Source organism: Phytophthora ramorum (genome assembly GCF_020800215.1).
Source record: "Phytophthora ramorum isolate Pr-102 chromosome Unknown Phyram_PR-102_s0001, whole genome shotgun sequence".
Lineage (NCBI taxonomy): Eukaryota > Oomycota > Peronosporomycetes > Peronosporales > Peronosporaceae > Phytophthora > Phytophthora ramorum.
The window spans coordinates 1,925,263-1,938,194 of record NW_027150647.1 but is presented as its reverse complement, the minus strand read 5'-3'; the positions used below and the strand labels follow the sequence as shown (position 1 = coordinate 1,938,194).

At 55.7% G+C, this 12,932-nt stretch overlaps 4 protein-coding genes across 4 annotated transcripts; 3 read left to right on the top strand and 1 right to left on the bottom strand.

Moving 5' to 3' along the window:
* Positions 1-947: 947 nt before the first annotated feature.
* On the top strand, positions 948-1,730 carry KRP23_353 (putative phosphoglycerate mutase; the record flags this gene model as incomplete). Its single annotated transcript, XM_067888171.1, has 1 exon — positions 948-1,730. One exon carries the CDS (start codon positions 948-950, stop codon positions 1,728-1,730), a length of 783 nt encoding a protein of 260 aa, XP_067750910.1.
* Positions 1,731-7,675: 5,945 nt separating this feature from the next.
* Positions 7,676-9,432, top strand: KRP23_352 (Pyruvate kinase; the record flags this gene model as incomplete). Its single annotated transcript, XM_067888160.1, has 2 exons — positions 7,676-7,758; positions 7,824-9,432. 2 exons carry the CDS (start codon positions 7,676-7,678, stop codon positions 9,430-9,432), a joined length of 1,692 nt encoding a protein of 563 aa, XP_067750909.1.
* Positions 9,433-9,531: 99 nt separating this feature from the next.
* On the bottom strand, positions 9,532-10,476 carry KRP23_351 (uncharacterized protein; the record flags this gene model as incomplete). Its single annotated transcript, XM_067888149.1, has 1 exon — positions 9,532-10,476. The coding sequence occupies one exon, from the start codon at positions 10,474-10,476 to the stop codon at positions 9,532-9,534; it is 945 nt and encodes a 314-aa protein (XP_067750908.1).
* An 850-nt stretch (positions 10,477-11,326) lies between these two features.
* Positions 11,327-12,562, top strand: KRP23_350 (uncharacterized protein; the record flags this gene model as incomplete). The annotated part of the gene is made up of 1 exon (XM_067888138.1): positions 11,327-12,562. One exon carries the CDS (start codon positions 11,327-11,329, stop codon positions 12,560-12,562), a length of 1,236 nt encoding a protein of 411 aa, XP_067750907.1.
* Between the last annotated feature and the right edge of the window lie 370 nt (positions 12,563-12,932).

Below are 12,932 nucleotides of genomic sequence, written 5' to 3'. Positions count from 1 at the left end.
TGCAGCCGAACGGCAAGTAAGTGTCGCTTTGCGGGTCTAATTAGGCTACATATAATACCCCACCTTCTTCTCACTGCGTAGTCGAACCGAAGTTGCAATCTTAGCCACGCGCAGTAGCTTCGTCACAACAATTCGAACCGGCAACAGGCCGCCGTTAAAGCACGTGGTTGGTTCGTCACAACGTCTTCGACAACGTCGTCTTGATCTCTCCTTACCTCTCTAGAGCAGCCTCAATCGACGCCAAGCAAATTCAGTGCTCTCTTGGTGAAGAACTTGCGTCAATTGAAATATCTCGAACAGTGGCAAACTTCATGCAGTCCGTCTTAACTGAAGTTATTGCCAGACACACCACCACGCTGGGACCTGCTTGAGCTCTCGTACCTTGGAATGCCTCACGAGAACCGCAGTCGTGAGCAGGAGCCTTCAACTCATGGTTATCTTTATCTTTTGCCTCAGGCCACAATGACTCCAGTCTTTTTGCCTCCACTCGCTGGTCTGCTCGTTGCCGCGCGCGATTCCGCTCATTCAAGCGCTGGGAACCCAGCCTCCGAGTAAGCCTGGCAGTGGCGCGTGTCGATTGGTGTGCAAGCAAGGCAACAGATTCCTTGGCGACCCCGCCACGTCAGAGGGCGGCGTTGATTCGCTGCGGGTGGCCAATCAGCGCAAAGATTTACTAAAGTATTCCGCTTGGGAGCCATGTCATAGAAAAACAACGCCGCCTGCGACACGTGCACTTCACTTGCCCCCACTATAGCTCTTCTGAGCAAGCAAAAACGGAAATCACATAGCCGGGTCTTTCTCTAAATCACGCGTTATCATTGGCCCAAAACTCCATCTTTTTACTAAAGCAATCGGTAAAAACACGCACGTCGCCTCCGATCTTTCCTCTCAAGTCTCAGTTCGCAATTTGCCAGCTTCCCCTCAAGTCTCAAAAGATCGTCAAGCCAATGGCTGCCAAGTACCAGATCGTGCTCATTCGCCACGGCGAGAGCCAGTGGAACGTGGACAACAAGTTCACGGGCTGGCACGACGTGCCGCTGTCCGCCAAGGGCGAGCACGAGTCGCACGACGCCGGCAAGGTGCTGCACGCCGCGGGCTTCAAGTTCGACCTGGCGTACACGTCGGTGCTCAAGCGCGCCATCAAGACGCTGTGGAACATCCTGGAGGAGACGGACCTCATGTGGATCCCCGTGGTGCGCTCCTGGCGCCTCAACGAGCGCCACTACGGCTCGCTCACGGGCCTCAACAAGCAGGAGACCGTGGACAAGCACGGCATCGACAAGGTCATGGTCTGGCGCCGCAGTTACGCGACGCCACCCCCGTCGCTCGAGGCCGACAGTCCTTTCTACCCGGGCAATGACCCCAAGTACGCTGACGTGCCCAAGGAGCTGCTGCCCTTCGCGGAGTCGCTCGCCACCACGGGCGAGCGCGTGCTGCCCTACTGGGAGCAGACTATCATCCCGTCCATTAAGGAGGGCAAGAAGATCGTGATCGCCGCGCACGGCAACTCGCTGCGTGCGCTGGTCAAGCACCTGGACAACATCCCCGAGGACTCGATCACGGGCCTCAACATCCCCACGGGCGTGCCCCTCGTGTACGACCTGGACGAGAACTTCAAGCCCGTGCCCCACAAGGATGCCATCGGCCCGCTCTCGGGCTACTACGTGGGCAACCAGGAAGAGATCAAGGCACGCATCGCCGGCGTCGCCAACCAGACCAAGGCCAAGTAAATGGACGTCGGACAGGGTGTTGCCTCGGCAGGCGGGTGAATCACGCGCACATAGAGAGCTTCGCTGTGTAATTTCTTAACAAAAAACGTTGACAGAAGAAAGGTGTTGGTGAGGTTGCTTGCTGCGGAAGCAGGAAGTGCAGGTGCTGATTGGTATTGGTGCCTTTTGGTGGTTACGTCACGGCTGAGTAACGTATACAAAAGATACGAAACGCATGTTGGACAAGCAACAGGACCGGATGTCTGCGTGCAAGACAAACTTTAGCCCCGTCGGACTGACCGCGTCTGACGCACAACGCTTCTCGCTATGTGACGTAGCGGGGAGCCGGTCCGCCGCTGCACAAGACAGGCAAGTATGGCTACGAGTGGCCACTAGGCATGTTCAAGGTGGTGCTGGGAGTCTACTACTTCGTTCTTCCAAGCATTATGCTGTTGATAGGCGCGAAATAATGTTGAAGTCGACCACGTGGTTCGCGCTTGATTGTAGAACACCTGGATATCATTTCCATGGCCCTACAGCGTTGGCTAGAAGCAAACAGGTGGCACGCGAGCACTAACCGGGTCAGAACCTGCGGTTTGGATAGTCGGTCGTCACATCAAAAGCGAAGAAGCAGCACTTTGGGGGACGCTATTTGCCAATTGAACAGCTTCCTGTCACGGCACCCAAGAAACCACTACGGAGATGTCAAAAGAAGACTCCTCCACGGGCCCATTCCGGCCAATCTCGCTCTCACCGACGGACAAGAAGCTGCTGCAGGTTATCACCCAGACCATCCTTAAAGCGAACTTCGACCGGTATCAACGCTTCTGGGGCGCTGATGATGGAAAAGTCAACCCGAGCGCCTGGAAGCTCGTGAAAAGCAAAGATCAAGTACAAGTCTACCACAAGCGTCAAGTCTGGCCGTCTCGCACCTCATTTCAAGTCCCTGAGGCCGATACCACCATGATGCAATCGATGCTGTGCGTCGGATTAACTTCCGGTAAGCTGGAGGATTTGATGCCCCGACTTGTGGCCCAGACTCCTGGGGCTACGAATGACCTAAGTCGAGCTTCCGTACTCTCCACACTCAAAGAACCGACACCGACGAAGCCGTTCCGGTCCGTAGCCGTAAAGTGGGCAGAATTGGACGTTCGACTGAAATCGATGGGGCTGGTCATGAACCACGACTACGTTTACGCTGAAGCTGCTGGCGTTCGGCGTCTTCCAAGTGGTGAGCGTGTGGGCTATCATCTTATGCACTCAATTGGGTTTCCTGGAGCTCACGCTCTACCCGGGCGAGTTCGTGCTCAACTATCAGTGTGCTCGTTCTTCCGGCAAGTGAACGAGACTTCAGTTTCGATCTATGTCATGGGAATGATGGATTCACTGAATGGCCGGACGCAACGGGTGATCGTGCCTCACTTTGTCAAGATGCTGTTGTCGCTGTCCAAGCGTCCCCATTGCGACAAAACTCGGAGTTCCGTGACAGAGACTCCCGGAAAAAACAACTCGAAGATGCTGGGACTAGCTCCAGGTCATACCTGCATTACCTGCAGTAAACGGCTGTGGCGATTCGGAAGTTTTTCACTCCACCACGGTGTATGCAACGTTTGCTCCGACAACGTTTGCAGCTCGTGCAAAATCGTAAAGGAGCTCAGCTTCGTGACGTCAGATCTTCAGATGACTCAACGAAATGCCATCTTTTGCTCATCTTGCGCGAGCGACGCGGACGCGTACGGATTCTCCAAGACGGAAAATTCCATTAAACTGCGCCGTAAATTGAGATCGCTCAGTAAAAGGTTCGGCGAGTAACCCCCCCCTTAGAAGGCACACCGACTCAAAAACGACGACGGCCCACGTCCTATCCGGAGCAGCGGTGTGCTCCTTCCGCTAAATGGAACCTCAGTCTCAGTGCAGTAAACGGCGGCCATAACTCTGACGTCTAGATTCAATGTGTGATCGGGACCGACGGGTGATTCTACCTCTTTTCGCGAAGATGGTGCTATCAAGTCTGCAAGATCAAAGCCTGGCGCGTACTCTTAGCAAACGTTTGCAGAACTGAAGACCTCTCCCTCCCTCGCCCACCGGAAGGCGACTGGGAAACCGCAGTGTAACTTTTGCTCAATTTACACGTGCAAGAGCCCAAGATGACTCAACGGAAAGTCATATTCTAGAACGGAGGAGCTAAACTCGAACTCTCAATCAAAGTAAAAAGTTGGTGTACTATAACGCATGAAAACAGTAATCAGACAATTGGCATATTGCGTTCGTCGTCCTCTTACGGAGCCGAGAACAGCGCCTCCATAGTCACTTGCGCTTCAAAGCGCTGGACGTACACAGAACATACCTGATTGGTAAACGCCGTAGACGCTATAGAGCACTACATGTACCCGGTCGGCACTCTAAAATACGCATGCACGCATTTCTCCAACAGGGTGCTGTAGATCGCTGCTCTTGGATGGAGTAGAAAACATTGCGTACACATGCGCGTATTACCTACCAAGCCAGAATCGACGGGCGGCGTTGGGCGGCGAAAGGGAGTGGTTATCAGCGCGTTGATTGGAACGGCTATCGACTGCGTTCACTACCCGACACCTTTCCGCATGAGCAAAAGAGAGATCTGCTCTGCCATAGGCAACGAACCGCCGAGACCATTCGCCAATCTGCTGGGTCTGCACTGCCAAACCTTGTTCGAGATGGACACCAAATTCTTCAACAGCCCGTTCGAGACGATACACCTCTCTCGTTCCGACAAAAACGAGCTGGAAGGTATAGCGCAGACAATCCTCGACGCCAACTTCGGTCGGTTCGTGCAATTTTCGGGTCCAGACCCAAACGAGTGGAAACTCGTCAAAGTTCACGACCAAATGCGAGTCTACAGCAGCCGAGAAAGGAAACGAAGAAGTCGCTACCCTTTCCAAAGCGATCGAGCGGATGGAGATTTGCAGTCGATACTGTGCGTCGGGTCGATCCCTAGCACACTTGACGAAGTACTGCATACCGTTCTCGGCTGGAGTAGCGAGGAAATGAACGCTAAACCGTCGTACATGGCAGATTTCAGCAGCGCTGCGATACTGTCTTCGATCAAAGAGCCGACGCTAGGGAATCCCTTTGAGGCTCTGACGGTCAAGTGGGCGGAATTGGACGTTCGCCGTCGATCAATGGGACTTGTCAAGAACCGTGACTATGTCTACGTCGAAGCTACGGGAATCAAGTATCTCGCTACCGGAGAGCGTCTTGGTTACCACGTCATGCACTCAGTGGAGATTTCAGGAGCTGGTGAACTACCAGGGCGGGTTCGAGCAATGCTATCGACGTGTCTCTTCTTCCATGAAGTAAATGACAGGTCAGTGTCGGTGTACGCAATGGCGATGCTGGCTCCGATGAGTGACCGGGTTCGACGGGTGGTCGTTCCTCGCTTCACCAACACGTTGTTGTCGGTAGTGAAGTCTGCTGAAGATGCCAAAATGAAGAACCTGGCACATTCTTTTGGCAAGAGTTGCTCGGAGGTGAGCAACCTCAAGTCTTCGATCTCAAATCAGACTTGTGCCACGTGCACCAAGCGTGCGTGGCGCCTAGGGAAATTCTCAAGACGCCATGCCACTTGCTTGGTCTGCTCCAGATACGTTTGCAGTGCGTGCAAGATCGACAAGAAGGTGAAGGTCCAGACCGCAGGCCAACACAAGGCCACAAGAAAAGTCAGTTTTTGTTTCTCGTGTCTGACGGACGCGATGACAGCACACGAGTCCGAGTTCTCCTTCGCAAGCGACGCCTCTGGGTCTACTCGTCCAGCCTATCGGTCGGTTTGGGCGTCCAAGATTCCACGTTGGGGTCTCGTGGACAGTGATGAGCGGTCTGGAGGCTCCATCGACTTTTCGAGCACACGATGACTTTACCCAAGCACCTGAAAGTCTTAGCGTGCTAGAGACCCCTGTTTGGACCAACATAAAGCACGATATGAGCTCTACTAAGCGGTGGCGGTAACAGAAAGCTCTTGTTCGAACCACTGGCCGACCAAGCGCAAAAGGCAAAACAGAGCTTTTATTTCGGATCCTCCCTATCGACCCAGATACTTGAGACACCAAACTCACCACGAGCTATACAGATGTAATGCTCGACACCAATAGCATGTGGTTTTGGAACCTCCACGGATTGTGGAGACACGGTGTCCCCAAAACTTTTCTTCAGTCCGCATGGGCAAAAATGAAGATCTGTTCGCCTCCGGCTCACAAAATTGCGTCAACAAGAAAGCCATTTATCCATTTACTTGGCATCGCGCTCAGTAGACTTGCCGCGCAAAGATGATCAAGGGAGAGGCAGCCAGCCCGTTCCGACCTATGTCGTTGTCGCTGGCTGACATGACAGAGCTGCAAGTTCTCGCGAAGACTATCCTCGATGCCAACTTCGATCAATATCTGCGCTTCACGGACGTGGACCCGAACATCTGGAAGCTTGTCAAGTTTAAGGACCAGGTGCGAGTCTACAGCAGTCGGGCTACGGAAAGAAGGAGCTACCGATTCCAAGTGGACGATGGTTCCGATTTGCAGTCGATGCTGCTCGTTGGGTCTACTCCAGGTAGCCTCAACGACGTGATGTACGGCATTGTCGGCTCGAGTGGTATCGAGATGGCAGGCGCCAATGTCTTCAGCGACGCTGCCGTACTCTCCTCAATCAGGGAACCGACGCCAGTCGAGCCTTTTCAGTCTGTTGCAGTGAGGTGGATGGAGTTAGACGTTCGTCGTCGATCGGTGAGGCTCGTCAAGAACCGCGACTACGTGTACGTCGAAGCTACAGGTGTGGAGACTTTACCGAGCGGAGAGCGCCTCGGTTACCACCTCATGCACTCAGTGGATGTTCCAGCAGCCCACGACCTCCCTGGAAGAGTGCGAGCAAAGCTTTCGGTGTGCTCTTTCTTCCGTCAAACTAACGAGGACTCGGTATCGGTGTATGCTATGGCTATGATGGACCCCATGAGCAACCGAGTCCGACGAGTGGTTGCTCCTCGCTTTGTGAAAGCGCTGCTGTCGATGTTCACTGCTCGGGGAGGAAAAATGCAGAAATTGGTACAAGTTCTCAGCAAAAGCTACAGGGATCTGGAAAGCAGCAAACCACTGAGCTCATATCTCAACTGTACCACGTGCACCAAGCGCGTGTGGCGTCTTCGAAGGTTTACGAACTACAATAACTCGTGTACACTGTGCCGTGAGTACGTTTGCAGCTCGTGCAAGATCGAGAAGAAGATAAAGCTCCGAAGACGAGACCAAAAGGAGGCCAACAGAAAGGTCGTCTTTTGCTTCTCCTGTCTGACCGACGTCATGGTGGCCAACGATTCCGAGTTCTCCTTCGTAGAGGAAACAGACGATGCCGCCGAGATGATTCGGCCAGCGCATCATTCGGTTTGGTCGTTGCGGGCGCCTACCTGGAGTATCACGAGGAAGAAAGAGGCACCAGTTGATTTTGCGAGTACGAGATGAGCAGCACAGAGTACGCGTAGCCAAGGAAGCGACGCGTGGATAGTGTTTGTACTCATGAATATACGAAGGGTAGCCTAACCAAAACTATCCAAACCAAGCACCAGGCCGACAGAACAATGAACCACTTCTGGTACGCTGAACGACGTGATGGCCAACTCCCTCGAAGGCACCCACGCCAAAGCTCATTGTACATGTATGTGAAGCACTGGAGCTTGTGACGCGCAGCATGCTGACGGCGCGCTTTTCGTGCTGCTTGGAGCGCTCTTCAACATCCCCATCGTTCGAGATACACACCTCGAGTAATTATCGTTTAGACTCGCGTTTGTAGGTATGATACTTCCACACATATTTCGAATAAGTATCGACTAAGTTCAACCTCCCGAGAGATGGGCGCCGTCCAGTGATTGGGTCGCGATCCGCCGCTGCAGACAAGGAGAGGGGGTCACTTTCACAACATCTAGTCCATTATATGCTAGACATCGCCAACTGCCCATGTCATCCGCCTCTCCAAGCACCAAAGACGCTGCACCGCACGATTCCAACGGCTCACCACCACAAGCCAAAACGAGTCTCAGGTAACAACATGCTAGACACGCACCAGAGCTCCATCATGATCCACTAACCGCAGTGCCATTCGCAGACTTCCCCCGTCTAGCTCCCACCTCTCCACCATGTTGCGTCGCCTGGCCCTCCGCTCCGTCAAGACGACGATGCGCAACGCGCGCGGCCTCGCGTCTGCCTCGGAGCTGTACAAGAACCCACGCAGCTCCAAGTTCTCCATGACCAAGATCGTGGCCACCATCGGGCCCGTGTCCGAGCAGATGGACATGCTGCAGAAGCTCACGAACGAGGGGCTGCGCATCATGCGCATCAACTTTTCGCACGCAGAGTACGACGAGGCGCTGCTGCGCGTCAACAACCTGCGCGCGTGCCGCGGCGTGCACGCCGAGGGCAAGGCGCAGCTCAACCTGCGCGCCGTGCTGCACGACACCAAGGGCCCCGAGATCCGCACGGGCAAGATGCTGGACGGCAAGAAGATCAGGCTCGAGAAGGGCAAGTCCGTGGTGCTCACGACCGACTCCGCCTTCGAGCTCAAGGGCACGGCCGACAAGTTCTTCGTCACGTACCAGGAGCTGCCGCAGACCGTCCAGGTGGGCGACACGGTGCTGCTGTCCGACGGCCTCATCCGCCTCACGTGCACGGCCGTGGGCCAGGACGAGGTCACGTGCACGATCGAGAACACGGAGGAGATCGGCAACCGCAAGGGCGTCAACCTGCCCGGCCTCATCGTGACGCTGCCGGCGCTGTCCGACAAGGACAAGCGCGACTTAGACTGGGGCGTCCAGCACGACATCGACTTCATCGCCGCGTCCTTCATCCGCAAGGCCAGCGACGTGCACAAGATCCGCGCGTTCGTGGACGAGTGCATCAAGAAGCACTGGGCGCACCAGCCCGACTACATCGCGCCCAAGATCATCTCCAAGGTGGAGAACCTCGAGGGCATCCAGAACTTCGATGAGATCCTCGAGGCCTCGGACGGCATCATGTGCGCGCGCGGCGACCTCGGCGTCGAGGTGCCCGCGCAGAAGGTGCTGACGTACCAGAAGATGATGGTGGACAAGTGCAATGCCATCGGCAAGCCCGTGATCGTGGCCACGCAGATGCTCGAGTCCATGCAGAACAACCCGCGCCCCACGCGTGCCGAAGTCTCGGATGTCGGCAACGCCGTCCTGGATGGCGCTGACTGCGTCATGCTCAGCGGTGAGTCTGCGCAGGGCAAGTACCCGATCGAGTCGGTGAACACCATGAACACGGTGATCAAGGAGGCCGACGAGCTGCTGCTGCAGCCCACGTACCGCGCCAAGTTCCGCTTCGCGCCGCCCACGTCGGACGTCGAGTCTGCCGTGTCCTCGGCAGTCAAGACCGCCGACGAGATGAAGGCGCAGCTGATGATCGTGCTGACCGCCACGGGCTACACAGCCCGCAAGGTCGCCAAGTACAAGCCCACCGTGCCGGTCATGTGCTTCACGACCAACCTCAAGGTCGGCCGTCAGCTCCAGATCCACCGCGGCCTGTACCCGGTGGTCCCGGACGACCTCACCCGTCGCCCGACCACCGCGGAGGCCATTGCGCAGGCGAAGAAGATGGGATGGCTGTCTTCGGGCGACCGCGTCGTTGTGATCAGCGGCGACAAGCTCTCGGACGACCTCGGCCGGGAAATCGTCATGGGCGTTGCCGACGTCCAGTAAGCGACGTACGTTTGAGGCTCTCATGGCACTGAGACGAACAGCGTGCAGTGTGCTACAACCTCATAAACGAACAACACACAGGCATTAGAATGTTTTGTATTAACGCTCGTGTTTTACAACAGTTCCGGTCCGTCCGTTGGTGTCTTGCCTCACACGGTCTCGGAGAGTCCCATTCCGAGGACGGGCCTTGGACGCGTTTGACTTGGGGGATGCGTCTTTGAGAATGCGAGCCACGATACCAGCCTGCCCAGCACCAGGCATAGCACCTTTCAAGCCAAGCGCCAGCTCCTCCGGCCCGAGTAACTCGCCCAGTCGTTGGAAACTTGCAGTCGCTTCGGCTCGTGCGGTGCCATCTTTGCTTTCACGAAATGCTGCCAAGGCTCGATACACTGCTCGCAGAGGCTCGCCTTTGAGTGCCAAGACCTGCCCACCCCCGTCTTGGTCTTGCTTCAAGCGTAGCAAACTCAACGCAATGGTCTTGGCAGCCGTACCACACAGCTTCCCATTCTTGTTTGTACCATATCGAGCAGCGGCTGCAAGAAGCGGTAGACCGGTGAGGTGGGTAGCAAGTTGATCCACTGCAATTGCAGCGGCGTCGCGCAGGAACTTCTTCTCGCACACGGAGCGGCGGAGAAGAACGTCGAAGACCTCCGGGTGGGCACTGCCGAACAGCTGCCGCTCCAACATCGACCGAGGTAGGAACTGGAAACACTCGGCACATGCCAGCAGACCGTTTTTGGACGGCGACGAGCGGAGACTGTCACATTCTAGCGCGAGTGGTCGAAGGAGCTCCTCGATATGTTTGCTCGAGATCACCTCGCTATGGTGCACGATAACCCGGCGCAGCGTCACGACAGCGTCGTACAGCTGCAGCCAGTCCGTAGATTTCGCCAGGATGTGGACGATGTCATCCACCGAGACGCTTGAAACTTCGGCTAGCGGCGTCAACTCCTCCGTCGTGAGCACGACAGCGCTCTTGTCGTCTGCGACTGGTACATTCTCGTCTCCATCGACCGGCAACGAAGCTTCGCGTCTTTCGTCCATCTCCGGACAAGCGATACTGTTTTCTCCAACCCGGGTCATCGTCGACGTTGGATGAAGTTTTACTTGGCTTGCAACTTGCACACTGCTCTCGTCTCTGTGAGTCCAAGCCAGAAGATCTAAATCGAGGCGAGGCATGGCTATGGAGCTCCGGAGAGAGTCGAGGATCGAGTTGAAGCGAGGTGGTAAACTTAGCAAATCTTGTCGGCAGGTAATTTGGGCAGGGCATCATGACCGACTCAGCCTGCTAAACCCGGCGTTGGATCACCTCGAGGGGCGGGTCTGAGCTTCGGAAGGGTAATCAACGATGTTGACAACATTATTTAGCGCACACAAGATGCTCTTGTCCGTCAAGAGCGCCGGCTTGCTCATTGAACGAGGCGTTCACCTTGGTTGCTGCCGTCTACAGCAGCCAACCGACATCACGGTGAACGCAGTCTCGCGTGATGGTCTCCACACGAATACCGTCGCCACCTTTGTCGTGTGCACGAGGGTCGTGCGGTGAAATGAGGCTCCCACTATCCATTATCTGGTGGTCAGCGAAAGCACGACGGTGCTGTCCATGGCCAACATTCGTCGAAGCCTCCGCCGTCTTCATCGGCCACGACGCGCGCCTTAGACAGTTCTACTAACGCCACGACTGCATTGCACTCTCTTGGCTCTTTTCCAAAGCCTCGCTCACGATCAGGCCTCGTCTGTTGAAAGCCCTCGCAGCGCGGCGGTCTCTTCATCTGAAGCGCAAAGAGCACGCAGGCCATCAGCGACCGAGCGTCCCGTCCGTGAGCAAGAACCCGAAGCACGTTAGCGCTCGGTCATTCGCGACTTTGCGTTGCAACCACCACAGCAGCAGATCATGAAGCTCCCATTACCCCGCAACATCTTCCCCTCTATCGATCTCCCTCCGGACGAGGCGGATGCCCTCGAGGACTACGCGTCGAGCGTGGTGGAGGAGACGCGCGACTACTATCACGATTTCTTGACGACATGCCATGGACAGGTCAATGCGAGCGAATGGAAGAAGCTCAAGCAGCACGAGCGGTTCACGCTCTACAAGCAATACGGGCCCGCGGCGGCGGAGCGGCAAAGTGCATCGAGGCTGCGTGACCCCCAACGGGGCGATCAAGTGGTCCCTCTCATGCTCGCGGTCGGAAGTCTCGAAGGTACCGTCGAGGACTGTCTGCTGGGTCTCCGAACGCCCACAGGTCGTAGTATGCAGCTCAAGACTGCTGTCGTCGAAGACGGCTACGCCGATTGGGCTGTACTGGGTCAACTCGTGAAGGCCACGCCTTCGCAGCCGTTCCGCGAGGTGTCTATCAAATGGGCGGTCAAAGCGCACCCGTTCCTCGTCGGTGCAGTGATGCGAGTGCGCGACCTCGTGTACCTCGAGACGACGGGGTTCACTACTATCACGGACTCGGACGGTCGGAAACAACCGCTTGGGTACCATCTCAAGCACTCGATCGACCTCCCGGACGTCCGAGAGCTGAGCGAGTACAACATCGTGCGTGCCAAATTGTCGTATTGTTATCTGTACCGCCAACGCTCCGAGCGCGTGGTGGATGTTTTCCTGCGTGGATTTGTGTGTGCAATGGGCGAGGCGCCAAAGTCGCTTGTCGTGACAACCGTCACGGAGATCGTCATGTCCATCCCCAAGAACCTCGAGTGTGCCAAGATGTACAAGCTGGCGTACCTTGTCAAACATGCTACCCCTCCACTGAAGACTGAAGCGTGCTGTAAGCAGTGTGCGTTGTGTAAACGCACAGTGAAGCCAGCCCCGCCTGGAGGTATCCACAAGATCTGCTGCGTGTGTTGTGCGCGCGTGTGCTCGAGTTGTCGCGTTCCTCAAAAGATGCTGAAGATCTCGCAGTGCAAGCCCGGCGTGACGTCGGAGAAGATGACCTTCTGCGTACGTTGCATCCGCTCGGCGTCAGATACCAGCGCAACGCTTGTTGCCGCGCACTCGGTACGAGATTCTGACTCGGACTCACTGCCAGAACAGGATGCTCTGCTCTGGAGTATCGACGTCGGCAGCTCAACACATTCACAGTCATCGTCTGCGAACAGTAAGGGCGAACTCGCTGCTCCATAATCTAATGCACACGTCCATATATTGATAACTCTTGATGCTCTTCATACTGTCACCAACGTCGCTTGATAAGTAGGAAGCTCGTCTGCATGTTGAAGTGAACATCATGATCAATACACTTGATTTGAAGGTGCTGGCGAGCCCCACCCAAATTTGCTGGAGCTGTGGTGTGCAAGCAGTGATCGCGACACATTCTGACCGTTTGTTGCAGCATGTTCTGTTGTGCGGATAGAGTTCTCACCATACGGGAATCCACGCATCAGCGCCGTTCCTAGGATTTTGAGGTTTCGAGAGTCGAGCAAATCAGTCGCTAATGTGTCACGGAGTCTTACCCGATACAACAAGGACTTTTGGTGTTGATCTCATATGGCAA